The sequence below is a fragment of the Gopherus flavomarginatus genome, chromosome 2, assembly GCF_025201925.1.
Source record: "Gopherus flavomarginatus isolate rGopFla2 chromosome 2, rGopFla2.mat.asm, whole genome shotgun sequence".
Lineage (NCBI taxonomy): Eukaryota > Metazoa > Chordata > Testudines > Testudinidae > Gopherus > Gopherus flavomarginatus.
In genome coordinates, this window is record NC_066618.1 from 281,525,913 (window position 1) to 281,553,610 (window position 27,698).

The window sequence follows — 27,698 nt, forward strand, 5'->3', positions numbered from 1 at the left end:
TTGTCCACTTAAGTAAGATTCACAACAATGGAAGTCTATTTGGAGCTTAGGTTCCTTTCATACACATGAAAGCTGCTTCATATAGTCTTAATATAGTCCAAGGTTAGGTATCTGCTTATTTATGATTGACTGGTTTCTCGCCCTAATCTTAAAAAACAGAGATTGCAGAGTAGAATTATGCTGCAAGCAGTGAAGTAAACAACTGCAGGGAAAACAGTCATTTTAATACACTGCTTAATTACACTGCGTGTTTACTTTAAAATATTGATTTCCACTATTTAAATGAACTCTAGCTCATCCTCAGGTTAGCTTCGTAGCTAGTGTGTTTTAAAGGGCAGGGAAGTTTATATTAACAGTCCAGAGGAAAATATACACTGAACAGATTAAGAATCCATGATCTGGTATTACCGGGCATTGGAGACTAGGGAAGAAGTGATCCATTTAAAAAAACAAGAGTTGCTACTTTGGTAGGTAATATTAGATACATGTAGCACCTTGCCCTCCTGCAAATGCATCCATTGATGGGAGTATAATACTCGAGCAACCTTCATGAAATGGATCACACAAGGAGAATGACTACTCCCTCTTTCCTTCTCTAGTGGCATCACTCAGCAATGTACCAGGAAAACCCACCAAAAACAGAGCACAACCTTGAACTTACTCTTCATTAGGGATTTATCTGTAGTGGGAGAACACCAAGAATTTCCCCAGCTTTGAATTTTCAATAACTTCCCATTCAGGGAATGTATTTCCTTCCCCTCTACACTGGTCTTCTCCCCCTCACGCCCGTCAATCACTTCCTGTTACAGCACTGTTTATCACGGTGCAAAGACAGTGCGCAACTTCTCCTGACCCCTACCACTAGGAATTTTACCAGTTAATCACTAGCCCACATAGTCCAGGCAGTGGGACACAAGACTTTGCTTTATTCTCTGTGATTAAGTGTTTAAGCAAACAAATCAAAGTGCTATTTGTACTATAGACTTAAACCAAGATGACACAGTGCTGATACTGGCTAGAGGCTCCCACCTCTGGTAGGGCTTAGCCAAAATGCTAGACCACCCCTTGCCAGGGTTAGCTTATCCCTAGCTCACCCAAACACACTAAAAACATATGAAGAAGCTGCTTATAGGGCCCAATCCTGCACCACAGAAGTCAATGGGGACTTTGCAATTGACTTCAGTAGGAGCAGGATCTAGCCCCCTAATGAATGCTGATGCAGTGAAGCCTGGTGTTAGTGACAAGTTTCAGTATATTACAATGCATAGACAGCAATCTTGAACACAGCAAACCTCCACTTTGGGTCATTTCCTACCCCCATCAGGACAACTTAGCCACACACAAACAGGCAGGCAGGGATTCCCCCAGCCAGTCTGCAAGTTACTTTAATTAAGATGACACTGTGCATATCAAACCCTGTTTCACAAAGTTAACCGTGATTTATCCCTTAAATCCTTTGAGGACTGGGGGTTGGATGTGAAGACACAAAGGTCTGGCTTGCTGTAATGCTAACAGGAACCACAAGATAACTACATGGAGAGGAGACAAGGGAAGGGAGTGGGGGGAAATGAATTTCCCAGCTAGGACAGTCAGTCATGCACTTGAGAGCTACAGGACCCTATCCTACATGGTGCTGGCTCCTTCTTAATGGTGCTGAATGCCCTCATCTCCCACTGAACTCAATAGAAACTGAAAGAACTCAGCACCATATAAGATCCATACCTGCTGGTAGCCAAGGAGCTGATGGTTTGGGGATGAAGGTAATATATGGGGGTGATGGAATCTCCCCAAGTTTTATCCTCTACAAATAAGTCAGAGATTTACCAAGCACTGAAGGAGTTAAGTACTAAAGCACAGACATTTAATCAGCTTTCTCCCTTCCTTTCACATGTGATTGGAATGAAGCTGCACTGAAGCAGCCCAAAGGGCTTATAACAGCTCAATTTCGCAGCCTTCAGTTTTAATCCCCATCACCCAGCCCAAGCAGCATGATGGTACTGCTGCTACTACTCAGCAGCAGTCTGGGCACCTGGATCATCCTCCTCCTCCTCTTCCTCCTCTGCAGCTTGCAGATGGCTGGAGAGCTCCTGGATCACAGCAGCTCTACCAATCTGGTCATTCCTCCTCTTCTCCATGATCAGATCCTCCAGGCTCTGGAATTCCAGTGTGTGGCTGCGTTTGTCCCCCAGCCGGATCTGCAACCGGTAGGGCTGCTTACCTATGCGGAGCTCCCCACCAATTTTAAACTCCCGTTTCCCATAGCGGCACCAGGCAGCAAAGCACTCAGAGTTCCTCCAGCTCAGCTCCCGATCCTTGCAGCCCACCTGCTCCAGGGCATTCCGCACCACCGTGGCCGGGCTCAGGGACTTGTAACGGTACAAATAGTTGGCAATGCGACCTCTCCTGCCCTGGCTGGCATCGGTCAGGAAGCTGTTCACCACCTCCAGCCGATGCAGGTGCACTACTTGAAAATCGCCAACATACACTGCCCAGTGTGGGTACTGGGCCTGGCACACAAACTCCACCAGGTCACCTGGTTTACATCTGTTCAGCAGGTTCTCTGGGGTATAAGTGCTCAGCTGCCCCCCACCACCTCCATCCCTCTCATCTGGTGCGGTATCATCCCCAGAGAAGCTCTTCTGGTAGATACACTCATCCCGATAATAAACCGAACACTCCACCTCCTGCAAACGAGGGTCATAGGGCTGTGGTGCAGGGTGCTCGCCTCCCATATCCTGAGCCACTGAGTCCTGCTGCTGCTGCTCCAGCTCATCGTCATCACTGGAAAAGATGTAGGACACCCCGATCCTGGGACCCTCGTCTCTGTCCATGCCCGTCGGGTCGGCCGTGGGAACTTCCTTGTAGTTTAAGTGGGTCAATTTCTCCACCTGGTTCCCCATGCCCACTGCAACCATAAGCAATATGCAGCCATCAGCAACAGGCACAGGGATAGGAGAGCGGGTAAGGATGAAGGAGACAGGGCTGCCCCACCTCCCCCAAACTTTACTGCCCTGGCGGTGATCTTCTCAGTGCAGTGGCAGAACTAGTAAGGTCTTTCCCCCGCTTTGGTAAGGCCTGTGTCTCCCTGGCCATCGCTCTGAGAGCAAAGGCGGGAATACACACTCTGCTCCCTCGGGAGCGAGGAGGCTGGGTGGAAGCGCTGATCCCTTTGCTTCGTGCCCTGGGGGGGCGGGGTGCAATGCAAAGGCGGCAGAGCCGGGCGGCCCCCGGGAACACGCTGCAGTTCCGCTTGCTAAGCGTAGAGGGGGCACGAGGCGAAGGGGATCAGGGCCACCGGCCGATCGGATTCCTGCCGTCCCTCGGCAGAGACAAAGGCAGGGGAGAGCGCGGCGCGCGCGGCGCAGCCCCCGGGACCGGGTTAGTGGCATAGGAGGCGCGAGCTGGACTTTGCGGGCAGCCCCAGGCTGCTGCAGCAGGGAGCGGGGCTGGCAGGGGCACGCACGGGAGCGGGCGAGGGGGGACAGGGCCACCTGTTAGCCGGAGCGGCACTAGCAAGGGAGGGTGCGACTCGCATTTCCATCTGTTGGCCGGGCGGGAGGGGGCCCGGCCGGGGCGGTGCAATCCCACCTGTTGGAGGCTGCAGGGAGCTGCTCCGCCAGGACCCGGGGGGGAAGCGGGGGCAATACTGGGCTTTGCAGTCCCAACCCGGCTCAGATCCCGCCCAGAGCCCCGCGTTGCGGGAGGGGCTGCCACCACTCACCCTCCTCCGCCTGCCGCAGCCCGGCCAGGTGCGCCTGCCCGCACCTGATCCCCCCCCTCCCGCCGGCTCCTCCTCCTCTTCCACCTGGTCGCCCGGAAACTTACCGTGCTGAGAAGGGCTCGGCTGCTCCCCGGGCGCGGGGCTAGGGCCAGCTGGCTGGGACGGTAGCCGCCTTGCTCCTAGCGCTGGGCGAGGCGTGGCGCCGGCTCATGTCTCCTTGCCCCCTCCGCGCTCTCACCTGGCCGCCGCCCCCAGCGCACTGCCCAGCCGCAGGCTGCGCTCCTCTCCAGCCGAGCTGAGCAACAAGCGCTGGAGCCGGAGCGATGGGGGCTGGGGGAGGGATTCTAGATCCGGCTGTGGACTCCCCGGCGAGAGCTCAGCCCCCAGCATTTAAAGAGACCGCTCGCCTTTTCCCTCTGCCCTCCCGCTCCTGAGCACACCCCGCCGTGCCCGGGCCTGGGATCTGGGCTCCCCCGGCAGCCGGCTGGCCACCGTACAGGGGCTGGATCCGGTGGCTGGGACTCGCCGGGGCTGCTGATGGGTTTTGGAACAAGCTGTGTCTTTAAGGGCGAGGCGCCACCGAACGACCTGCCCGCGTGGGGGAAACTCACTGGGATCTGGAGTTTGCATGGGACGACCAAACTCGCAGCGGCCGGACATTGATTTACCCTCCTTCCCTCTCCTCCTCGGTCACAGGAAATCCCAGCGCGGCTGGCAGGATCCCTGGCATCTTAATAAGAAAAAAGCTCCTGCTGCAGCCCCTCTAGCTGATCTTTTATTCTTCAGATTAATATTGATCAGCCTTTTACCAGTGGGCTTAGCTGTAATGGTGATAAATAACTCCGGTTGCAATGGGCTATAGATTGCTGTTTGGAAGGGAGCCCCGCCTGTTTAGTGGCTCCTGTATGTATTGTGTCTGGAGTGTGAGATCCTTCGGTGTCAGACCACACATGCACTGCTTCTGTTTTGACACAGCCCCAAATAATAACAGTTGTAAAAGAAACAAAATAGAAAACCTCTGCTCTCCTGGGCTGGCCTGATTTGTTAGATTCCACCGCTAAGAGTGCATGTTTCTTATTATATTTACTTTTAAAAGACAGGACACCTTTTTCTATTTCAATGCAGAGCATTATTGGTCTTTCCTTCTAGACAGAAATGATCAGGGCTGGTGGGAATATTCCTTTTAGTTCCTTGTTGAAGGAAGTAATACAAGATTCTGCTTTCTTATTAGGTGGGGGGTTTATTTTTAGGACTTGCTGGTAAATGCTGATAAATCTAATACAGAACTTTTAGAGGAAATATTTGGGAGCTGAAAGAAAAGCTTTATTGTCTTGTCATTTTCAAACCCAGATATTCAGCTCAGGTTTTGAGCATAAGCTGAGCCAAAATGGCCCTGCATTACTACAATGATGAGCACTGTATAAGAACTTGAATAGAATAGAATAGTACCAGGGGGTAGCCGTGTTAGTCTGTATCCACAAAAACAACAAGGAGTTCAGTGGCACCTTAAAGATGCATCTAAAGAAGTGAGGTTTTTTTACCCACAAAAGCTTATGCCCAAATAAACCTGTTAGTCTTTAAGGTCCCCCGGACTTCTTGTTGTTTTTCTGAATAAAATAGCTTCCCTCAAATGGCCTACATCTCTGATTTCAAATACACAACTGATGTTGGGTAAGATTAGCTGCTTCTCCAGCACAGCTTGCATGTGAGATGAGAATTGTGTTCTTCATAGAACCTTCTGGAGTTGTGTATCTCTGTATTGGGAAACATGCTAAATCCTGGAAGGAGGGAGATGACTGTGGATAAGCTTTCTGGGTCAGGGGCCAGGGGTTCTGTTTGTACAGCCCCTAGCACAATGTGCCCAGGTCTATGAATGGGGGCCCTAGGCACTATGGTAATACAAATACTACAATGGAAAAGCGGGATCCTAGTAAAAGGGCTCTGACTCAAAGAGATAAAACACTTTCCTCCATTCTGATCATGAAACTATTAGCCGACATCCAGCCAGTTGTAACTTGCTTAACTAGCACTTATGTAGAAATTCATTTTTGGTCCTGAGGGATTGGCAGTACCATTTTAAGGGCTATATGTCCACCTGGATCATGGTTTATCATCTGAATCAGCTTCAGTTCATGTGTGGCTGTACTTGTGCAGATGTACAAAACTCATTGCTGCTCACCTCATACCTTTATCCAGCTCTGTGCTCATCTCCTCCTACCTGGCTCAGCAACTCACACCAACAACACTTGTTCATTTTCATCAGCCTTCAGCACCTTGTCAGATATTTTTTTTCACTTTCATCCCTTTGCTGCAAGATTGTTTTCTTTCTGAGCATGCACCCAGAATCCATAGTCTTGCTGCATCTGATATTTTATAGAAGACAGGCAGAGAATCCTAGATGGATTGTAAAAAAAATTTAATATGGGAGCATCGTTATTGTAGTAAAGACATCCCCTGTGGGTTACAGCTCCAGGTGACAGGAAAAAAGTGGATTGATAGTGGAGCATGATTAGTGTTATTGACACCAGGTGTGCATGGTGCTTCAGAAACAGAAAATAAGGGCCAGATCCTCAAAGATATTTAGGTGCCTAACTCTCATTGATTTCAATGACCGTTAGGCTCCTAAAAACCTTTGAGGATCTGAACCAAGGTGCTATCTCACTCAAGAAACTTACAATCTGATTCAGAGAGCTAACCTAGCTAGTGAAGACATCAGACCACAAAGGACGCTGAGAGTGTTGCACTGGGGAGATAATTGGTGTGAGTGTGAATACTCTTGGCTGCAGTAAATTTCTGACATCTCGTTAGAGGACTGGAGGCATTGGGAAGAATCAGTAAGTTGTTGGGTGGAAAGGAAAGGCGGTTCAGAACATGTTTGGAATAAAGCTATGGGTTATTGAGTTAGGGTAACAGGGAGATGATCAAAACTACAAAAGGAACTGGAAAGACTGCTTAGACACATGTCAGTCATTGGATAAATTTCCTTGTGGTGATGTACACGTATGAGAGGTTTACCCCTTCGAACATAACAAGATATTCTTTTCTGAACATCTGGAGTCTATTAAATACGCATTCTCATAAAAACAAGTCTGAGGTTTATATGTACTAATTCCTATTTTCCCCTTTATTACAACGTATCCCTGTCTGTACATTTTTATAGTATATTCATCTCTTTATGTGTTTCCATTTTGCAATTTTTTTTTACCTTATTTCATTCCTAATGAAATAATTGATTTCTCTTTTAATGGCTGCAGGACACAATTCTGGCAAAAATAATTTATCTATGGATTTACAAGACATGAATGTAGCCAGAAATAAACACTGAAAATCTGGTTTAAATAAATCCAGCAGAAACTGAAAACCAGAATCCCTAATTATTTGTAATAATTAGGACTTTGTCATAGATCTCAAAGCACTTTACAAAGAAGGGTAAGTTTCACTATCTCCATTTTATAGGTTGAGATCCTGAGGCCCTAAGAGGTTAATTGACTTGCCACAGGTCACACACCAAATCTGGGCCACAACTGGAAACAAAACCTAGTTGTTCTGCCTACCAGCCCTGTGCCTTGCCCATGCTTTGCTGGTGGGCATGAATAGTTTGCCATCTCCAACCTTACACACACATTTCCTGCATTTCTTTGAAACTAAAGATTAAAAATGTAGGTCTTGGTTTGGATCCAGATTTAAAGTTCCTCCCAAAGTTCAGGTCTATTTGGATTTGGGAATCTGGTCTCGCATTAATATTTATTAATTAAGATTATTTTAAGGAGATGCATTTTAAGGCAAAATATCACTTCCATTCATATCCCTTCAGTTCTTTTTTTGAAGGCCAGAATGTCAGGCCATGACTAGACATCGGCCATCATAGCTGTGTAAACTGGGTATGAAGAAGTGTGACACGTGACTGACATAGCTTTGCCACCAAAAGCCCAGGTGCAGACAATTTTACCAGCAAAAGTATAGTTTTGCTGGTGTAATCTGTATCCACACTAGGAGCACTTTGCTGGTATAGTATACTGGTATATCCAGACCAGCAAAATGCTCCTAGTGTAGACATGGCTAGCAGCAAGAGGATCCATAAATCTGTTTGTTTCTGCAGGTGTCCCTCTGGCCAATGGCTATCACTGCATGAAGTTATTTAGCAGGTTTTATTTCTCTTTTCCAGTATAGCTCTGTGAGAACTGACATTAAATTATGCTCCAGTGGGCACATGAACATCCTGACTGTACCTCCTCTATTCATCAGGCATGCTTCCACACCACCACCATCACAGAATTAGAGGCAACAGGCTTTTGGATGGAGGAGTCCAATCCAATGCCCGCTGAAGTCAATAGGAGCCCTTCCTTTGGCTTCAGTGGGAGTTAGACTGGGCTCTTAAAGTGGTCAAAGGATGAGCATAGAGAGAGATGGTGCTGCACTGTTCTTCCAAATACAGGGTGTAGCAGAGGTCTGGGAACTTAGGAATGTGGGCTCCCTCCATAGTATGTAATCCCATCTGAATCGCCTCATTGTATAGTCAAGGTGAGATAGCTGTGCTCTCTAGCAGCTGCAGGGGATTCAATACAGACCCAGCAATCAAAACACCACTGCGCCCAGACTGGGAGGCCCCAAACAGAAAATATTCAGCAAAGGAAATGAGCCGCCTCATCTCTCATTTCCTTCTTACTAATTAAATATGAAATATTAAAGCAATTAAATATTAACTAAACTTTAGCTTATTAATGAATCCTTACAACATGCTTGGGAGGTAAATCAGCCAGTGTTATTATCCTTATTTTAAATATGGGGAAACTAAGGTACACAGTGGTGAAGTGACTTGCCCAGGGATAGAAAGGGTTTCAGTTGTAGAGATAGGAATAGAACATAGTTCCTGTACTCATCTTGTATTCTCAGCTTTGGAAAATGCTTCTCCATTTTCAGATTAGGATCTTAAAGTACTTTTCAAGCTGGGGGGTTGAGTTCATCCCCGTTCTCTGTCACAGGCTTCCTGGGCAAGTTACTTGGGCCCAGATCCTCTCAAGGGCCTTAGTCTCTCAGACTCTAGATCCACAAAGGTACCTAGGTGCCTGACTGCCTATGTAGGTGCCCGAGTCCAATATTTAGGCACCACTGACATGCTCAAAAGCACTTCCCAGCCCTGTAGGCGCTTAGTCCCCAAGGCACTGGACTTTCTTCCCGTGGTCATGCACAAAGCTGCCTCAGCCCTCTTGCCACCCTGCAGGTGATGAGCTGCGTGGAGCCCCCGCTCATGCTGCTGCTGAACTATCAAATGAAGCTTTCCCCGCCTATCTCCCCAGCAGAGCCAGACCCAGTACGCACACCGGATCAGACCTTGCACAAAAGGCAGCTGGGGACGAGCAGGTTGGGAGTTTGTTTTTCAGGCTGAGGTGTGTGTGTCCCTAGAATAGGCCAGTGGTTGGGGCACTCATCTAGGAGACCCTGCTTCAAAGCCTGCTGCCACTTCCCAGTCCCAACTGCTAGACTATTGGTGGGCTTTGATTAGTCCTTCCTGTTGAAGCTGTTCCAGTTTGTAGCAATAACTAAATATTTAGTGGAGCAGGGACTTGAGCCTGAGTCTCTCAAATGCCAAGGACTATAGCATCAAATCTCTCACTTTTGCTCTCAGGCCCAGTGACTCTTTAATTATTTAATACAAAGTAGAACAGTTTAAACAGGACTAACTGAGACAGCTGGTAGTTAGGGCACTGTCCTGGGAGGTGGGAGATCTGTGTTCAAGTCCCTGTCCCAGAGCTACTGGCTATCATGGAATTGAATGGGGGCGGGGCTGTCTCTTCTTCCCCAGGGCTAACTGGCTTAGGTGCCCAACTCCAGTCCTGTGCCAAAGGCCCAGATCAATGAGAAAGAGAGCTGGGCCCTAAGCCTCATCCCTTCCCTCTGCATTTCCCCCCTGTCTAGGTTAGGCAGCTACCCATTCTGCTTGGCTTCTGAGGATCCCTTTCTTAGGTGCTTATAAGTGGTATGCCCGTTCAGTCCGTCCTGGGGTGGCCGAGAACAATGGGGCGAAGCTAGTGCACAGCTCCTTGATTTGTTGCCGTTGTAGACATTCCAGGGTTGTGGAGAGGTTCACCTCTTCCACGCCACCGTCTTTTTTCCCTTCGTAGTAGACACCATGAGGCCACTCAGCGTCATCTCCTCCCTGGACTGTAAACTGACAAACCTGTAAGTCTCTGGAATAAAAGGGCTTGAAAGAATTAACATGGTACACTCTGGGCTTTAGGGAGGAATTGGGAAAGGCTATGAGGTAGTTAACACTTCCCAGGCGCTCTTGGACCGTGAATGGCTCTTCCCATGATGCTTCCATCTTATGGGCCTGTTGCGCCTTCAAAACCATAACCTGGTCTCCTTGAAGGAACGCTCTCTGGTATGTCTGTCATACCAGGCCTTTTTCTCTTTTTGAGCATCCTTTAGGTTTTCTTTAGCAAGGGCTAAAGAGTGTCAGAGGGTGTTTTGTAGGTTGCTTACAAAGTCCAGAATGTTAGTCCCTGGAGAAGGCGTAAACCCCTCCCATTGCTGCTTTACCAACTGTCATGGCCCCTTAACCTCGTGGCCATACACAAGTTCAAACAGTGAAAACCCTAAACTGGGATGTGGTACAGCCCTGTAGGCAAATAGTAACTGCTGCAACACTAGGTCCCAGTCATTGGAGTGTTCATTGATGAATTTACGTATCATGGCCCCCAAAGTTCCATTAAACCTTTCCCCCAGGCCATTGGTTTGATGGTGGTACGGGGTGGCAACCAAGTGGTTCACCCCATGAGTTTCCTACAGTTCTTTCATGGTCCCTGCCAGGAAATTAGATCCTGAATCTGTAAGGTTGTCGGAGGGCCAACCTACCCTGGCAAAAATGTCTGTTAGGGCCAGGCACACAACTTTAGCCCTGGTGTTGCCTAGAGCTACTGCTTCCGACCATTGGGTAGCAACGTCCACGAAAGTCAGAACGTAGTGCTTTCCTCGAGGTGTCTTTTTTGGGAAAGGACCCAGAATATCCACAGCTACTCGCTGAAATGGGAACTCAATTATGGGGAGTGGCTGGAGAGGGGCCTTGACCTGGTCTTGGGGCTTTCCACCCTTTGGCATACCTCACAAGACCGGACATACTTGGCAACGTCCTTGCCCATCCCCTCCCAGTGGAAGGACTTCCCCAACCGGTCTTTGGTTCTGTTCACCCCAGCATGGCCACTGGGATGATCATGGGCTAAGCTTAAGAGCTTTTCCCTGTACTTAATTGGAACACCAACTGTTTTTGCGGATGCCAGTCTTCCTGATGTCCATTAGAAAGAGTCTCCTTGTATAAAAGTCCTTGTTCTAGAAGAAACCGGGATCTATTAGAAGAGCTGAGAGGCGGTGGGGTGCTCCATGCTGCCACCCAAGCCTTCTGAAGGCTGTCATCTGCTTCCTGCTCAGTCTGGAACTGTTCCCTTGAAGCTGGAGACACCATTTCTTCCTTAGACTGGGGACTTGGGCTTGGTCCCTCTGGAAGCGATGTAGGTGATGGGGTTGTTTCCGTTGCTGGTGAGCCACTTTCCACTGGTGCACCAGGGGTTATTTCAGGCTCTGGCTGAGCCTCTTGGGTGTGGTTGTCTGCTGCTTCTGCCAGTTCAGGCTCGCTGGAGCCCTCTGGCATTGGGGTTGAAGATGGATTTGCAAGCACTGTCGTCAGTGCTGGCACCGGTTCTGGTGCTGGCTGCTTTTCCAGTTCCTGGTCTGGGACTGGAAGCACTGTGGCTGTTTCCGTTGTTGGCATGGGATCCGGGTCCACTACCTCTGTCTGGGTCTCTTGTAACACAGATGGGGCCTCTGTGGACGGCTCAGGTACAGGAATGGGTCTGGAAGCTTGCCTGGTTTGGCTACGTGTAACCATTCCCACTCTCTTGGCCCGCTTCCCCTGGTTGGCCAAATCTTTCCTCAGTAGCATGGAGATGGAATAATTGTCATAGACTGCAAAAGTCCACATTCCTGACCAGCCTTTGTACTGGACAGGCAGTTCAGCTGTAGGCAAGTTTACCGCTTGTGACATGAAGGGGTAAATTGTCACTTGGGCCTTTGGGTTGATGAATTTGGGGTCGACGAAGGATTGGTGGATAGCTGACACTTGTGCCCCCGTGTCTCTCCACGCAGTAACCTTCTTTCTGCCCACTCTCAAAATTTCCCTTCGCTCCAAAGGTATTTGAGAGGCATCTGGGCCTGGGGATCTTTGGGGTGATGGTGGTGTAATGAACTGCACTCGGTTGGGGTTCTTTGGGCAGTTGGCCTTTATATGTTGCAGTTCATTACACTTAAAGCATCTTCCAGCTGACTGGTCACTGGGTCGAGTTGGGTTACTGGAGACTGGTGAGGTGGAAGAATAGGGCGTCTGTGGCTTTCCTTGGGTTGTAGGTGGGGTCTTTGGCTGCCTTCGGTTGTAGGTTTTATTGTCGATGTGCACCCTGGGGTAGTCGCTCCCCTTGACAATAGCTTTTTTCTTTTCTGCCACTTCCATCCATTTGGCTCCAATCTCCCCCGCCTCGATTACCGTTTTGGGTTTCCCATCTAGGATGTACCTCTCTATTTCCTCAGGAATACCATCTAAGAACTGCTCCATTTGTATCAGGAGGTGCAGCTCGTCCAGACTGTTAACCTTTGTTCCTGATATTCAGGCTTCATAATTCTTTGCAATGTGGTAGGCGTGTCGGGGGAATGACACATCTGGTTTCCATTTTTGGTTTTTGAACCACCGATGGGCATGTTCAGGTGTTATCCCTATTCTGTATCTGGCCTTGGTTTGAAAAAGTTTATAATCGTTCATTTTTTCCTTAGGCATTTCTGCCGCCACCTCTGCTAAGGGTCCACTGAGCAGTGGCCTCAATTTTAGCATGTACTGGTCTTCAGAGATGCTGTACCCAAGGCAGGCCCTTTCAAAATTTTCTAAGAAGGCCTCAGTGTCATCACCTGCCTTGTAGGTGGGAAATTTCTTGTGATGTGGAACAATCATTGGCGCAGGGTTGTTAGGATTGGCTGGAGCATCCTGCCTGGCCCACGCCAAGTCCATTTCATGCTTTCTCTCTTTTTCCCTCTCTTCACTCTGATTTTGTTGTTTTTCCAGTTCTCGTTGGTGGGCTGCATCTTTGGCTTTTTGTTCTCTTTTATGGACTGCCAGTTTGATGTTTTCTTCCCTTTCTTTCAGCTCCACCTCTTTTTCTCTTTTTTCCATTTGTCGTCCATAGTCTGCTTCTTTGATTTGTTTCTCTGCCTCCATTTTTGCCTTGGAAGTCATGGTTCCTGTTTTCTTGTGTTGGGGTGCCCTCTGCTGGTTTACTGTCTGAATTACTGTTCCTCTGCTGCCTGCTCTGTTGCTAAGCAACAGAGTGTTTCTAACAAGCCTTCCCGAATAAAACTAGAACAAAGGGAAAACCTTCATTTGCATGTGTGTTCTGCTGGTGTAGTTGACTCACAGCTGGAGTTCTATTGTCTAACAAAAGACCCCTGTTAAACTTAATGGCCCTTGCCTGAGGCCATATCTATGCACAGCCAGACTGAGCAAGGAAAAAAAAATTCTCTGGCTGTAGGTTTAAAAAAAACAAACCCTTCTCTCTGCTTACAAGCAGCTAACAGAGAAAAGAAAATTAATAATTTTACTGGCTTTTGGATTCTACTATCCCAACCACTGCCAACATGTCGTAGTATAATTCCCAATTCTGGACCTTAGCGTCCAAAATATGGGTACTAGCATGAGTTTCCCTAAGCTTAATTACCAGCTTAGGTCTGATATGCTGCCACAAATCAGGAATTTTCCAGGGCCTGATACCCTCTGGTCCCCCCCAAAACCTTCCCTGGGGACCCCAAGACCCAGATTCCCTGAGTCTCACAACAAAGGGGAATAAACCATTCCCTTCCCCCTCTCTTCTTCCTCCCAGCTCCTTCCCGCCCTGGAACACTAGGAGATCGCCTGATTCAACTTCTTGAATCACCGCACGGAGAGGAGTGTTACCTTCCCCCTCACCCAGAGGCAATACAAGCTGTGTGAATATAACACAAAGAGAAAATTTATCCTTCCCTTCTTCCCACCAATTCTCTTAAACCTTAACTAGGAGAAAAAAATTAACAGGTCTTAAAAAGCAAAACTTTTAATAAAAAAGAAAGAAAAAAGTAAAAGGTTTATCTCTGCACTTTAGATGGTAAAAAGTTACAGGGTCTTTCAACTTATAAACAATAGAAAGAAACTTTCTCCAGCAGAAACACAATTTAAGCTACTTCCAGCAAGTACACATATGTAAATGAAACAAAAAACAAATTAAAGGACTATGACCGCCTTTTCTTACTCACAAGTCTGAATAGATGAGAGACTGTAGCAGGGAGATTGGCAGAAACCTGGTTGCACCTCTAGTCCCGTCCAGGACCCAGAGAGAACAAAGCCAAACCCAAAACCCACAAACAAAGGCTTCCCTCCACGAGATTTGAAAGTATCTTGTCTCCTGACTGGTCCTCTGTTTGTTAACCCTTTATAGGTGAAAGAGACATTAACCCTTAGTGATCTGTTATAACAGGTGCCCAACTCCAGTCCTGTGCCAAAGGCCCAGATCAATGAGAAAGAGAGCTGGGCCCTAAGCCTCATCCCTTCCCTCTGCATTTCCCCCCTGTCTAGATTAGGCAGCTACCCATTCTGCTTGGCTTTTGAGGATCCCTTTCTTAGGTGCTTATCTCAGCCCATGCATTGCATAGGGAGCCAGAGCGTCTAACTCAGGGCTGAGGGCTCCAATAGGCAGCAGGGGGCCTTGTGCTTAGGTGGTGCAATGCAGAGCCTAAGTCCCTTTGAGGATCTAGCCCTCTGTGTCTCAGATTCCCATCTGTCAGATGAGGAGAAGAGCACTTCCCTTACCTCAAAGGGGTGTTGTGAGGAAAAATAAACACATTTAAGATGGCGATGTGCTCAGATATCATGGTAATGGGGCCCATAAATGTTCCATAGATAGGTAGAAGAATTCCTAGGTGCAGCCTGTTCCAGAGATGGGAGCCTCAGAATTTGGATCAGCCCACCAGCTTCCACCGTGTTCAGGGAGGTCTTTGAATCTTTATTCAGGCCCATCTCCAGTAGTATGTGGTCCTGGCCACCAATACCAACATATAGGACAAATGCAACCCATTCATGCATACTCCTGTGGGTCTGGAACTATCCCTGAGTCTGCAGCTCGATAGCAGGGATGCCGTACACTCAGACACCGCAGGTGACTAACTAGGACAAGCCACCCCTATGTCGCTTGGGAGGATTCACTCATCACTGCAACTAACTAATGACAATTTTCTACCTCAGTTGAGCTTGAGTCTGGAGACAATCAGCTCGCTTTCTGATACAAGGCGCTGTGCACGATGGCTGCTGTGTTAAACAATTACCATTCCTTTCAAGAGGACATGTGATGAGGAAACAGCACGAGACTCAAGCGAGCAACTGTATTATCCAGTTCTCACGGTAAACTCTTGCAGCACACACTTCAGGGAGCAGTGGCAGGTGCAGATGGATATTCTTCCAGTCCTGGGAACTTGTTAGATGAAAATCATATCCCTGGTAGAATCTACTGTAGAGAAAACTGCTGGCCTGCCTGATGGCTCCACAGGATTGGATTTACAAAGTGCCCCACGGATAATGATGTGTGTGCACATAATAATGATTTTAATACCTGTTCGAACTGACAACAGTACACGTTCTCCTTCCTGTAGACAGATGTTCTTTTGCCTGGTGATGTGAATTGATTCCAAGTGGAGGAAGGGGGCAGGAGAGTGAGGGAGACGCTATCATTCATTTCTCTCTTTTTTTTCTTTTACTTTTGAGGGCTGTCTGCCAGACAGGAGTCTGACACTAGCACATCAGCAGCTGCAGGGAAGCCCTCTAGCCATTGCAGTTCATCCTTCTCTGCAGGCTGTCACAGTATAGAGATGCAGGGCAGTGCGTGGCACTCCTCTCAGCCTGGCTGAGTTCAGCGAAAGAATTCTAATGCATCTTCCCCCCTAGTTTACAACACAGCGGGAGGGAAAGGGCTGCCCCGCCTTGCAGACTGGGCTTGATGTTCATACTTACAGGCAGTGTTTAATTTCAAACAGTTCCCGTACACAGGCAAGTTGTTGTCTTCCCACCAGATCCTGTTTCTTAGCAGTGTGCTGTTATTTCACCATGATTTTAGTGCTTTGCTGAGGTTCCACATGAGGGAGATAACAGAATGTGCAAGGCTGTAGGTGAAGATAAATATTCAGTATGGGAAAAATGGAGCTCTCTTTATTTTTGGAAGGAAAGCCCACCTCACAAAGGGAACACAAAGTGCTTACCACAGTAAGTCCTTGTAACAATCAGCTCTTTATCTTGCCTGCATCAAATTCCGCAAAACAATTCCAATGGAAAGCCAGGTTACAGTGCATTTTTTTTATTTTAAAAGGGACAGTAAGAAGAAACTCATCAAAGCAGGAAGTAGAATATCATTTGATTAGCATATGTCCTCCAGACGAGGGTTATGAACCCAATCCAACTCCTTTCACAGTCAATGGAAAGTCTCCCATTGACTTTAATGGGAGATAGAGCAAGTTCTATGTCTTGCACTTGGAAGGATGCATTGATTCAATGATCTAACTCTAATAGGTATCCTCCCTTTCTAACACCTATGATCTCCTGATCTTGGAAGAATCTGATCAAGGTTAGGTCAAATATTATTTTGCTGAGGGTGCAGGTGATTATTTACTGACTCACTGTCAGTAAGAAGGTTTAACAATAAAATCCAAGAGAAACTAGCTGTCAAGAAAAAAACGTCATGGACCATAAACAGTGTAAATGAGATGAGAAGTCAACCTCATACATTCAAAATAAATGTGTCCATCCACGTGTCATGGATAACACTTTGGATTATTAATGCAACTAATCTACTTTAATTGAATTCAGGTTGGTGTGTACTTTTTTGCACTTCACTGTTAACTTGCCCAGGGTGTCTGGATAGGTTCATGGCCTTTTTAAGAGTCAGTTTCACTTTTGCTCTTAACATGGTAGAGAAATCTTGTCATTTTTCAGGTTACTAACACAGATTAAACAAAGCCAGGAAAATAGTTTTATATCCAACAGGCATACTAGATCTGCCTATTAATAATGCCTAACAGACCCTGAGGCTTTTCCTTCATCCTGAGTCTGAGTCAATAAGAGCTGAGTAGAATCTAAGGCAGAGGTTGGCAACCTTTCAGAAGTGGTGTGCCAAATCCTCATTTATTCACTCTAATTTAAGGTTTCACGTGCCAGTAATACATTTTAACGTTCTTAACAGGTCGCTTTCTACAAGTCTATAATATATAACTAAACTATTTTTGTGTGTAAAGTAAATAAGGCTTTTAAAATGTTTAAGAAGCTTCATTTAAAATTAAATTAAAATGCAGAGCCCCCCGGACCAGTGGCTAGGACCCAGGCAGTGTGAGTGCCACTGAAAATCAGCTCGCGTGCCGACTTTGGCACCTGTGCCATATGTTGCCTACCCCTGATCTAAGGCCTCTCTCCCATTAAAACCCTCAGGAGAGGTAATAACGTAGTTGCATCATTTCTTACTCATCGGACCTTCAGGAGTAAACTGGTTGTCCGGCAGGGAAGCCGCTCAACCCTGTGGATGCATGGGGAAGGGACCTCTAGGGGGCGGGGTTATCTGAATGGACATCAAATGGCAATGTGAAGACACTCTGCTCTCATCCCCTGGTGGAGTGCAGATTCCAGAATATAACTGGCATATAGGACCTTGCATGTGCACTGCACATGAATTAATGTCATCCTTTGTGTATCGTTTAATAACTATGTATATACTCCCTGGTGATAGGTGTGCATGATAAGTCTATACATACAACAGATGTGTATTATAAATCCAAAATAAATATATACCTTAAGGACCAAATTCTCCATCCCTTTCTTGTTGATCTTATTATGGCTACTCCCAGAGTAAGGTGTGTGTCAGTGTAAGTTTCAGCTCACAGCACCTGGCCTTTAATAAATAAAGTCCTTTACGTGAGCCATTGCAGTTGGTACTAGCAGGAGGGGCAAAAAAAGAGTCTTTACACATTTTCTATTTGAAGGAAGCCGCATTGTGCGGGACATGTCTGGGCTCATCCACCTGCGCTGGAACAAAGCCCTCATTCTTTTCCCAAAAGATGCTTTGAAAAAGTTATTACTTAGGTTTTAACTTTTCCAAAAAGTGGTGGGTTTTTGTTTTTTGTTTTGTTTTGTTTTGCTCAAAGCTCCTGGTCTAAAAAGCCAAATCCTGTTGTTGCTAAGATTAAGAGTTTTTTGCTCCTTGAATTTGCTTTACTAGCAAAGACCAGTGCCTGGATTATTGCTTTCTTTTGCCAAATGGAACAAAGGTGCTTTTAGAACATTGTACTTAAAGTGGGATCAGAAATTGCATGTGATTTTTAACAACGTAGTGATTTGGGTTTTTTTTTCTTTTTAACTGCCCATGGCCCAACCCCCTTTCCCCCCATGCAGACTTTAAAATTTGTAACTAAAGTGAAAAATAAAAATCAGCTGAAGACCCTCTGCAACCTTTTCTAAACACACATGGTCAAAATAGCTACAATGTGGAGTTCAATTTAAAATGTGATTTATTTCATTTATCTTTTAATTAATAAAATATCCAGATTTGCGCACTAATCAGATTTATGGGTTTACATCCCATTTTATGTGTTTTTATGCATGTACTAAACTGTTTCATTTCTTCATCTTGTTTTATTTTTTTCCCCAAGGCTAACGCCATATACAAAAATAAAATCGAACTAGTTAACTCAATGCTGGCAAGATTATAAAAACCAGGCGGAAAACAGAAGATTTTTGCTGTCACAAGACAGCGACCTCAGCCTTACCCTGGAAAGACCATGCGGTCTCTAAGGCAGGAGAATGAATTTCATAACCATGCTGTGTTCATTCTGGACGTATAATGACATCCAGAGCACAGATTGTGTCTGATTGTACATGGTGGTTTTATGATATCCATGGCTACTGAGCCAAGATACTGATGTCACATATCATAGAATCATAGACTATTAGGGTTGGAAGGGACCTCAGGAGGTCATCTAGTCCAACCCCCTGCTCCAAGCAGGACCAATCCCCAGATTTTTACCCCAGTTCCCTTAATGGCCCCCTTAGGGATTGAACTCACAACCCTGGGTTTAGTAGGCCAATGCTCAAACCCCTGAGCTATCCCTCCCCCCCAATCTCTAAATTGTTACGTCTTGGATCATTACCTAAAGTTCATTTCAGTTAACTGCTGCCCAACACTATTAAACCTCACCGTTAGTGTGCACGACATATTAGCACCATAATGTCCCTGCTAGAAAAACTGATCTAGCTCCCATTGAACACAATAGGAATATTCCTATTGACTCCAGTGGGAGTGAGATCAGGAGCAGTTTCCTTTGTATTGTTCTGTCTGTGGGGTGGTCCTGGCCTTCAGTGAAATAGGAAGAGTGTTCTTCTGCCTGAACACACAGAGATTTTAGTAGTGGTTCAGATCTTTGGAGACCTGCCAGAGATTAGAGTCATGCATGTGACAAATCTGTGTTTTCTTGTTTGTTCCAGCCTCAGGAATGGCTGCTCCTGAACAATCCTCATGGGGTTCTTGCATCAGAAGGGGCAATACAACTGGATAATCCCTGAAAGGGTTGGAGGTAAGGAAATGATGTCGCTGGAAGCAGACATACCAAGATATTGTCCTTTCTTGATTCTGGAACCTCTCTGGACCTGCAGAGCTCCAACCACTAGGTTCTAATACTGGAATCTAGAGAGGTTCCGGTGGTCCTATGGGCTGAGTGGAGCATCTTGTGGTGGTACTGCTCCCTCAAGGGGTCAGACTGGAAAGAAATAAATGCAGTATTTTCCCAAGCTGTGAGGGATAGCTCAGTGGTTTGAATATTGGCCTTCTAAACCCAGGGTTATGAGCTCAATCCTTGAGGGGGCCACTTAGGCTCTAGGGCAAAAGTCAGTGCTTGGTCCTGCTAGTGAAGGCAGTAGGCTGCACCCAATGACTTTTTGAGGTCCCTTCCAGTTCTAGGAGATAGGTATATCTCCAATTATTAAAAAAAAAAAAGAATTGTGCCACCAACAAGAGATGCTGCTCACAGCAGGTTGTGCAGCTCTTCGTCAGATTTCACTTCTCAGACAAACATCACTGCTGCAGTTCAAGTTTGGAAGGTTTTCTTTGCAACCACAAGGATCAGAAGAGGCTTTTTTAATTTTTAAATTAAAACATAGGTTCTGGAGTACATGATGGCAGCCTTCAGTGCTGTAATGATGGCTCCCTTAGCTGCTGCAGACTGGTCCAATCCAACCCCTGGCTTTTCATGGCTACATGTATAATGGCTTCTCCACCCCATTTTGCTCCTCTCCCATCCACTTGGTGGCGTGCATACATGTCCCTTGGGTGCTTGCTACTTAGTATGTTGCACTAGGTATGAAAATAACTTATCAGTAAAGAGCCCAACGCCTAGCCAGGGGTGAAAGTAAAATTGAACTCTTACCGATATGGGGCCGACTCAGGCCCCCATGGAAGGGACGGGGCCTTGGGAGGAAGGAGAGAGGTTGGGGATCAGTGTCCCCCAGCCAGCCCATCTGCGCTGCCTGGCCTGCGCCACCTGGGGCTCCAGCGGTGATTTAAAGGGCCCAGGGCTCTGGCAGCAGCTAGAGCCCCAGGCCCTTTTAAATCTCCAGCACTGGGGCAACTGCTCCTTTTGCGCCTCCCATCAGCGGCCCGGTGGAGGGAGGAGGGGAGGCAAAAGGGGCAACAACGTTAAAGCAGGGTCCTTTGCCGTGGCAGACCTTTAATGTCGTTGCCCCTTTTGCGCCCTCCCATCGGAGACCGCGCAGCGCTTTAACATCAGCGGTACCAGCCGGTACCAGTGGCCACTTTTTATAATTTTTTTGTTAACTGATATAGATTTTGTTATATTAAAGATTTTAAAATGTTCATAAATATTAATAGAAGTATATCGGTTCTGATGGCACAAGATTAGACCATGAGGAACATGTCCTCTCAGATCAGCTGATTATATAAACAAACCACTACTAGCTGCTGGTGCTGGATCAAGTGTGTGTTGAAAGGTAGAGAATTGTTGCATTTTAGTGTCTTTATAGTTTTACCTGTAGTTGACAAAGCAATTTTTTATGTGTGAGAATTCCTCATTATTATCTCATATGGTAGCTAAAAGAGGTGGCTGGTTGGTTGGTTGAGGCCTAGCTTGGTAGCTTGGCCATCACCATAGGCTTTTGTAGTCTATAGGCCCAGTTTCAAGATGAACATTTGTGAGGACAGTCTTGTACAGTAAGTTTCATGAGGACATACGTTTGAAATTTTTTGACATTATCCCTCTGTCTGTATCCGTGTCTGTGTTTACTATATATATGTCATCCCTTTGTCTTCAGCTCAGCCTGTTATATTATACCTTGCGTGCTTGAGTTTTGATTCAGTGATAAGGATAATAACCTATCTGACTGTTTCATTTTGTGTTCTTAATTAGTATTCCTTCATTTTAAGTCTTTTCAGCATTTGTGTACCATTCAGCAGTTGTGTACATGTTTATAACAGAAGATTTCAAATGCAGATAAGCTACTTATTGACCAGCTAGATCACTTTGAAGAGGAGATTTTAAATTGGTGCAAGCAAGAAACAGTGAAAACAACTGAGTGAGCAGCAGCTAAGAGCTCAAAGCCAATAACTTCATTCCTCAAACCACTGGAAAACATACCTTCCCCAACAAACAATGCTACAGATAATGAAAACTCCACAACTGCAACAGGTGATTTTTCAATGCCAATACTTGAACATGAGGACAGTAGTCAAGAAGAGGTGCCACTGGTAACAAATGCAGCAGAAGATCCAGTGTATGATCAAGAAACTCAACAACAACAGGAAGATGCAGATCTTACGCAGCAAGAGCAATTCATGAGTATTGCAGGTATGACTGTGACTGACATTGGAATTATTGACAAGACCAATGCTGCCCAAATGCAATCTTTTCTTCAAATTAGTTGTTTTGCAATTCTAAGTAACATTCCACGAGAGGCTGATAATCATGCCTTCCCTACTCATCTGCTGATAAAAACTCTTCCAAATGGTGAGACCTGCACAAGAGACTAGTTATGCTGGAGTATGGAAAAGCAGTCTCTGTACTGTGCACTCTGTTTCATTTTGAACAAAAGTGCTGCAAATACATCAGTTCTCTCTGATCAATCAGGATGGAGCATCAACACAGGTTGGAGGAAGTTGAAGGACCAAATACCATCACATGAGAGTTCAATGTCACACAAAGAAAACTGTGTTGCATAGAAATCAGCCATCAGCTGAAATTTCAGTTGAGAATTTACTTTGACTGAACTCTCTACAGAAATGAATAACTGGAAAAAACTTCCTGAGCACATCCTGAATGTCATCCTTTTTCTTTCTGAGTGGGGATTGGCTTTCTTTGGTTCCAGTCAACACACTGGTGATCGTGCAAATAGAAACTTTCTAGGCATAGTTGAGCTCCTCAGCAAATATGACCCACTTTTCTCAGAGCATGTTAAACATGTTCAAGAATTGCAAAAGAGTCAAAAGCACATACAAGTTCATTATCTCTCCACACGCATACAAAACAAGTTTATTGAGCTACGTGGGTCATTCGTACAAACAACAATTCTTGATGAGATTCGAAATGCCAAGTATTTTTCAATCATTGTTGATGCCACTCCAGATTGTTCTCACAAGGAACAGACTACTATAGTTATTCAATATGTTAAGAGTGTAGACAGCTTAATATTTTCAATTGAGGAAAGGTTTATTTTCTTTTATAGTTTCATGAGAAAAACTAGAAAAGAAATTGCTGCTAGAGTACTAGCAATTCTAGAAGGTTTTACATTAGATTTTCAAGTCTGCATTGGTCAAGCCTATGACAATGGATCTAATATGGCTGGGAAGTACAAAGGTGTACAAGCAGTTCTGCTTGAACATAATTCAGACTGTATTTTCTCCAGCTGTGGAAACCACACACTGAACCTTGTAGGTGTTGATTGTGCTGAATCATGCGAGGAGGCAATTACTTACTTTGGAACTGTTCAACAAATGTACAATCTCCCCAGTAGCAGTCCCAAAAGGTGGGAAATTCTGAAGCAATATTTTCCTGTTTCACTGCATGGAATGTCCAAAACTAGATGGTCTGCATGGATTGATGGTGTTCAACCAGTTGCGCAGCATTTGAATTCAGTGAGAAAGGCTATAAATGAGTTTGAATCTCTCAATCTCACTGCACAGGCTCAAACTAAACTTCAGTCTATTCAGAAGCACATGTTCAAATTTGAATGAATTCTGATGTCATCTTTGTGGATGAAGCTACTTACAATGATCTAACAAACTCATCTGTTAATTGAAGCACACAGTGCTACACTTGATGTTGAGAGGGATAACACTGAAAGTCTTATCAATGACATTCAACAGATTAATGAACCATGGGATGCAATCCTTACTGAGTCCAAATCAGTGGCACCGAATATTGGCATTTCTTCTGAGTTCTCCACCAATCGAAACTTATCTACTGAATCCGATGCCACGCAGCATTATAGGGTCAGTGTCTTCCTTGTCATCATTGACTCTATTCAATCAGATCTTACACGTCGATTTGAGTCACTGCGACTAATTTGTACCCTTTTGGGATTTCTTTGGTGGTTCAACAGACTGAGTAATGAAGATCTACTTTCTGCAGCTGAACAATTTCAGCAACAGTCCAACAAAGAAATCTCGAAAGATCTCAGTGACGAGGTCATCTTCCTCAAACGAATATATTCAACGAACTTTAAATTGGATTGCAAGCCAAAGGAATTGCTTCAAGAAATACTCAAACGTGGACTCTCTGGCATGTATCCTAATATCACAATTGCGCTGTGTATTTTTGTCAGTTTGCCTGCATCAGTGGCTTCAGGTGAACGCACCTTCAACATGTTGAAGCAGATAAAGGACTATCACCGTTCAATTATGGGACAAGAGCATTTGAATGGGCTTGCCATGCTTGATATCAACTGTGACCTTGCACGAAAGCTAGATTTTTCCTCAATAATCAGTGCATTGATTTTCACAGAAAAAGGCTAGAAAAGTATTTGTTAAATAGAAAGAAATATTCAAAATATGTCTCACTCTTTTTCTGGTGCCATATTTTGTTTTCCTGTGTAGTCATTTTTAATTTTTATTATGGCTAGGGGCCTCAAAATCTGGAAGTGGCCTGGCCTCTCTGGACCTCTGAGAGAGTCTGACCATAAGAAGTCCCATTGTAATAAATGCTATCCAACATGAGTGCAGGTAGAGCAATCTGATCCTGTATGTTTGCAAAGCTACTAACACATTGTTGGAGAGTACTGCAATAGAAAGAAAAATAACTTTCAAGGACCCCGCATCTGCTGAAATAAATGGCAGAACTCACAGTGACTTCAGTGAACAGGATCAGGCTCTCAGTTATCTGGCTCTTAAGTCTCCAGAATTAGAGAAAGGTCTTTTTAAAATCTAAGATTATATTAATACTGCACTCAGGACGCAGTTTCATCTTTAACACATGAAAGCTCAGAATGCAGCAATTGTTTGTGCACCATGCACTGTGTTGCACTTATTCCCGGACAAAGAAATTACAATGAAAATAATCATTGTCAGAATACTAATGTGATGTAAACTAATGTAGGGATATTTATTCAATGGAATGCAATTACTAGGAATACTCTTATTTTCTGAAGAGTGTGACTGTAATCCAATTTAGCTTTTTTAACCCCTGGTGATTTTGTTTCAATATGGATTGTGATAGGCCGAAAAACAGGCTGGGGGCAGAGAAAGGGGAGTTAGCACCACATGTAATCTGAAATCTTAATGACTTGACTAAATCTACATCACCACAGGGCAGTTAGTCATGATTGTGCTATTAATTGAATGAAAAACAGAGTAGATCTTGTGCTCATTTTATATTAAAATCATTTCACTTTCTGATGAATGAATATTCACCAGCTTAATCATCAACATCTCATCATAGTGGGCTTTACCTTAAACCAGTGGTTCTCAAACTTTTGTACTGATGACCCCTTTTACATAGCAAACATCTGAGTGCGACCCCTCCTTATAAGTTAAAAACACTTTTTATTTACTTAACACCATTATAAATGCTGGAGGCAAAGTGGGGTTTCAGGTGAAGGCTGACAGCTCATGACCCCCCCTGGAATAACCTCGCAACCCCCTGAGGGGTCCCAACCCTCCGTTTGAGAATCTCTGCCTTAAACCTATCAGTAGGACCATGGATGCAGACAACAGAGATCAGATCTTTTAAGATAAAGCATCAAGTGACGATGGAAAGGTACAACACAGGATGCATGACTTGGTCAAATGGGCTCGGCTGCAGCAGTGTTCATGGTGGATGGGGTTGCAGCAGTGTCTGATAGGAAGAGGCCAGCTTCCCTCCTTCAGAAACAGAAGGATCATGGGAGGAGAAGGGAGGTGCAATTCCTTCCAGAGATGCTGCTGCAGGTAATTAAGAGGCTAAACACCGAGGACCAGATTCTGATGCGTTCATTCAGACCATGACTACACTTGCAGATGGACAACGCTGTGAGTTAAACCTGCCTTCGTACAGCTGAGTCGGGAAAGTGCTGCAGTGTGTCCACACTGTCGTGGCCACATTTGCGGCACTTGCAGTGACATTGAGAGAGGTGCATTATGGGCAGCTATCCCACAGCTATCCCACAGAGCACCTCTTCCCAGTCTGGCGCCGTGGGTTGTGGGAAAGGGGCGTGGGTGCAGGGCATTCTGGGTCCTGTCCCAGCACCCTATGATGCATCGCTTCACATCCTAGCAATCCCTGTGTTTCCATCCACATTTGGCACCATCTTTCAATGCCATCTTTCAACGGTTTCTGTGCAGAGCGATCCGTGTTCCTTTTCGGTCTGTGGGAAATGGAGCCCGAACTCTGAGGAGTATGCTGATGAGTCTCACCAGCACGTCACATTTGGCAGTCGAGCTATTCTTTAAGTTCCAAAGTGACAGTGAAGAGTCCGATGATGATATTGAGTCGCGTAATGCGTATGACATGAAATTGCTTGTGGCGTTCGCGGACATGCTTAGCACCATGGAAAGCTGCTTTTGGGCTCGGGAAACAAGCACTATGTGGTGGGATCACATCGTCATGCAAGTCTGGGATGACGAGCAGTGTCTGCAGAACTTTCAGATGAGAAAAGCCACTTTCATGGTACTGTGTGAGGAGCTCGCCCCCACCCTGCGGCGCAAGGACACGAGATTGAGAGCTGCCATGACGGTGGAGAAACAGGTGGCTATTGCAGTCTGAAGCTGGCAACTCCAGACAGCTACCGATTGGTCACAAATCAGTTTGGAGTGGGAAAGTTGACCATTGGAATCGTGTTGATGCAAGTTTGCAAGGCCATTAATCGCATCCTGCTCAGAAGAACCGTGACTTTGGGGAACGTGCAGGACATTGTGGATGGCTTTGCCCAAATGGGTTTCCCTAACTGTGGAGGGGCGATAGATGGGACCCATATTCCTATTCTGGCACCATCGCACCTTGCATCCGAGTATGTTAATCAGAAGAGGTATTTCTCTATGGTTCTGTAGGCACTTGTGGATCACCATAGGCGTTTCATTGACATTAACGCAGGCTGGATCAGAAAGGTGCATGATGCATGCATCTTTCGGAACACTGCCCTGTTCAGGAAGCTGCAGGCCGGGACTTTTTTCCCAGAGCGGAAGATCACAGTAGGGGAAGTCGAAATGCCCACTGTGATCCTTGGAGACCCCGCTTGCCCTTTAATGGGTAGCTCATGAAACCCTACACAAGGAGCCTCGACAGAAGCAAGGAATGGTTCAACTACAGGCTGAGCCGGTGCCGAATGACTGTGGAGTGTGCTTTTGACCGTTTAAAGGGCCTCTGGCGATCTCTGTATGGGAAGCTGGACTTGGCCGAACACAGCACCCCCACGGTTATATCCGCATGCTGTACCCTCCATAATATTTGTGAAGGGAAGGGTGAAAGCTTCACTCAGGCATGGACCTCCGAGGTTCAACACCTGGAGGCTGAATTTGCACAGCCAGAGAGCAGGGCTATTAGAGGGGTCCAGCATGGGGCTGCAAAGATTAGGGATGCCTTGACATAAAATTTGAGGCTGAAAACGAGCAGTAATGTCTGGTGCCCTGCAACCGAGTGAAGTGCAGTGGTTCCAATGTTAGTAGGAATCTGTGTTTGCTAAGCTGACCTGTTTCTTTCCTGGGCTAAAGTATCTTTTACTTTACGCAATAATAAAGAATGTTTTCAAAGCCAAAAATCTATTTATTGAAAAGAAAATTCATTTATTGAAAAGAAACGCAACTGCTTGGGAAGCGGAAAGGGCAAGGGGGTGGAGTGAGGAATGGTACAATCACAGATTTGCATATGTCCTGTCTGGAGTGCTGTGCAATGAGTGCTGCACTTCAGGATGGCTATACTGTATGGTGATGGGGGTTGCATGCAGAGGGTAAGGGTCGTAGTTTTCAGGGCTGGGTAGTGAAGATACAGGAGTTGGAGGCAGTTGGTGGCGGTAAGAACCCGGATGTTGGAGAAAGTGGGTTGGAGGTGTCATGGGGGCACAAGGGAAAGAGTTTTGGGACAAGGGCTGCAGGGGGTGGGCAGGCATGGTAGTGTTCTGCCTGCATGGCTACGAGCGCCTGGATCAAGTCGCTTGGCGCTCCATGATGCTTATCGGCCGATTCATGCTTTGATGGTGATTCTCCGTGCTTTGGTGAGTAAGGGGGACTGATTGTTTCATGGCTGTACTGTCCTCTGGGTTTCTGAGCTTTGGGGAGAGCCAACAGCTGCAAGGGGCACCTACACTGAACACTGTCCCAACATTTTCCACAGGAGTTGATCCTGGAAGATATCTCACTGCTGAGGGTGACCTGGGAAGCAAGGGAGGTCTTCTAGTACAATGCTGCTT

The 27,698-nt window shown here is 45.9% G+C and overlaps 1 protein-coding gene and 1 long non-coding RNA gene across 2 annotated transcripts in view; one reads left to right on the top strand and one right to left on the bottom strand.

Moving 5' to 3' along the window:
- Positions 1 to 1,990: 1,990 nt before the first annotated feature.
- On the bottom strand, positions 1,991 to 3,946 carry LRATD2 (LRAT domain containing 2). Its single transcript, XM_050941217.1, has 2 exons — positions 3,826 to 3,946; positions 1,991 to 2,905 (listed from the first exon to the last, which is right to left on the bottom strand). Exon 2 carries the CDS (start codon positions 2,898 to 2,900, stop codon positions 2,007 to 2,009), a length of 894 nt encoding a protein of 297 aa, XP_050797174.1. The 5' UTR covers positions 2,901 to 2,905; positions 3,826 to 3,946; the 3' UTR covers positions 1,991 to 2,006.
- Positions 3,283 to 27,698, top strand: part of LOC127045460 (uncharacterized) — a 47,163-nt gene continuing 22,747 nt past the window's right edge. The window contains exons 1-2 of the long non-coding RNA XR_007772734.1: positions 3,283 to 3,378; positions 19,302 to 19,390. This is a non-coding gene — a long non-coding RNA (uncharacterized LOC127045460). The remainder of the gene's footprint in view (positions 3,379 to 19,301; positions 19,391 to 27,698) is intronic.

Excerpts from the sequence above, each read along its gene's own strand:
- LRATD2 (XM_050941217.1), bottom strand. The coding sequence starts at position 2,900 with ATGGGGAACCAGGTGGAGAAATTGACCCACTTAAACTACAAGGAAGTT.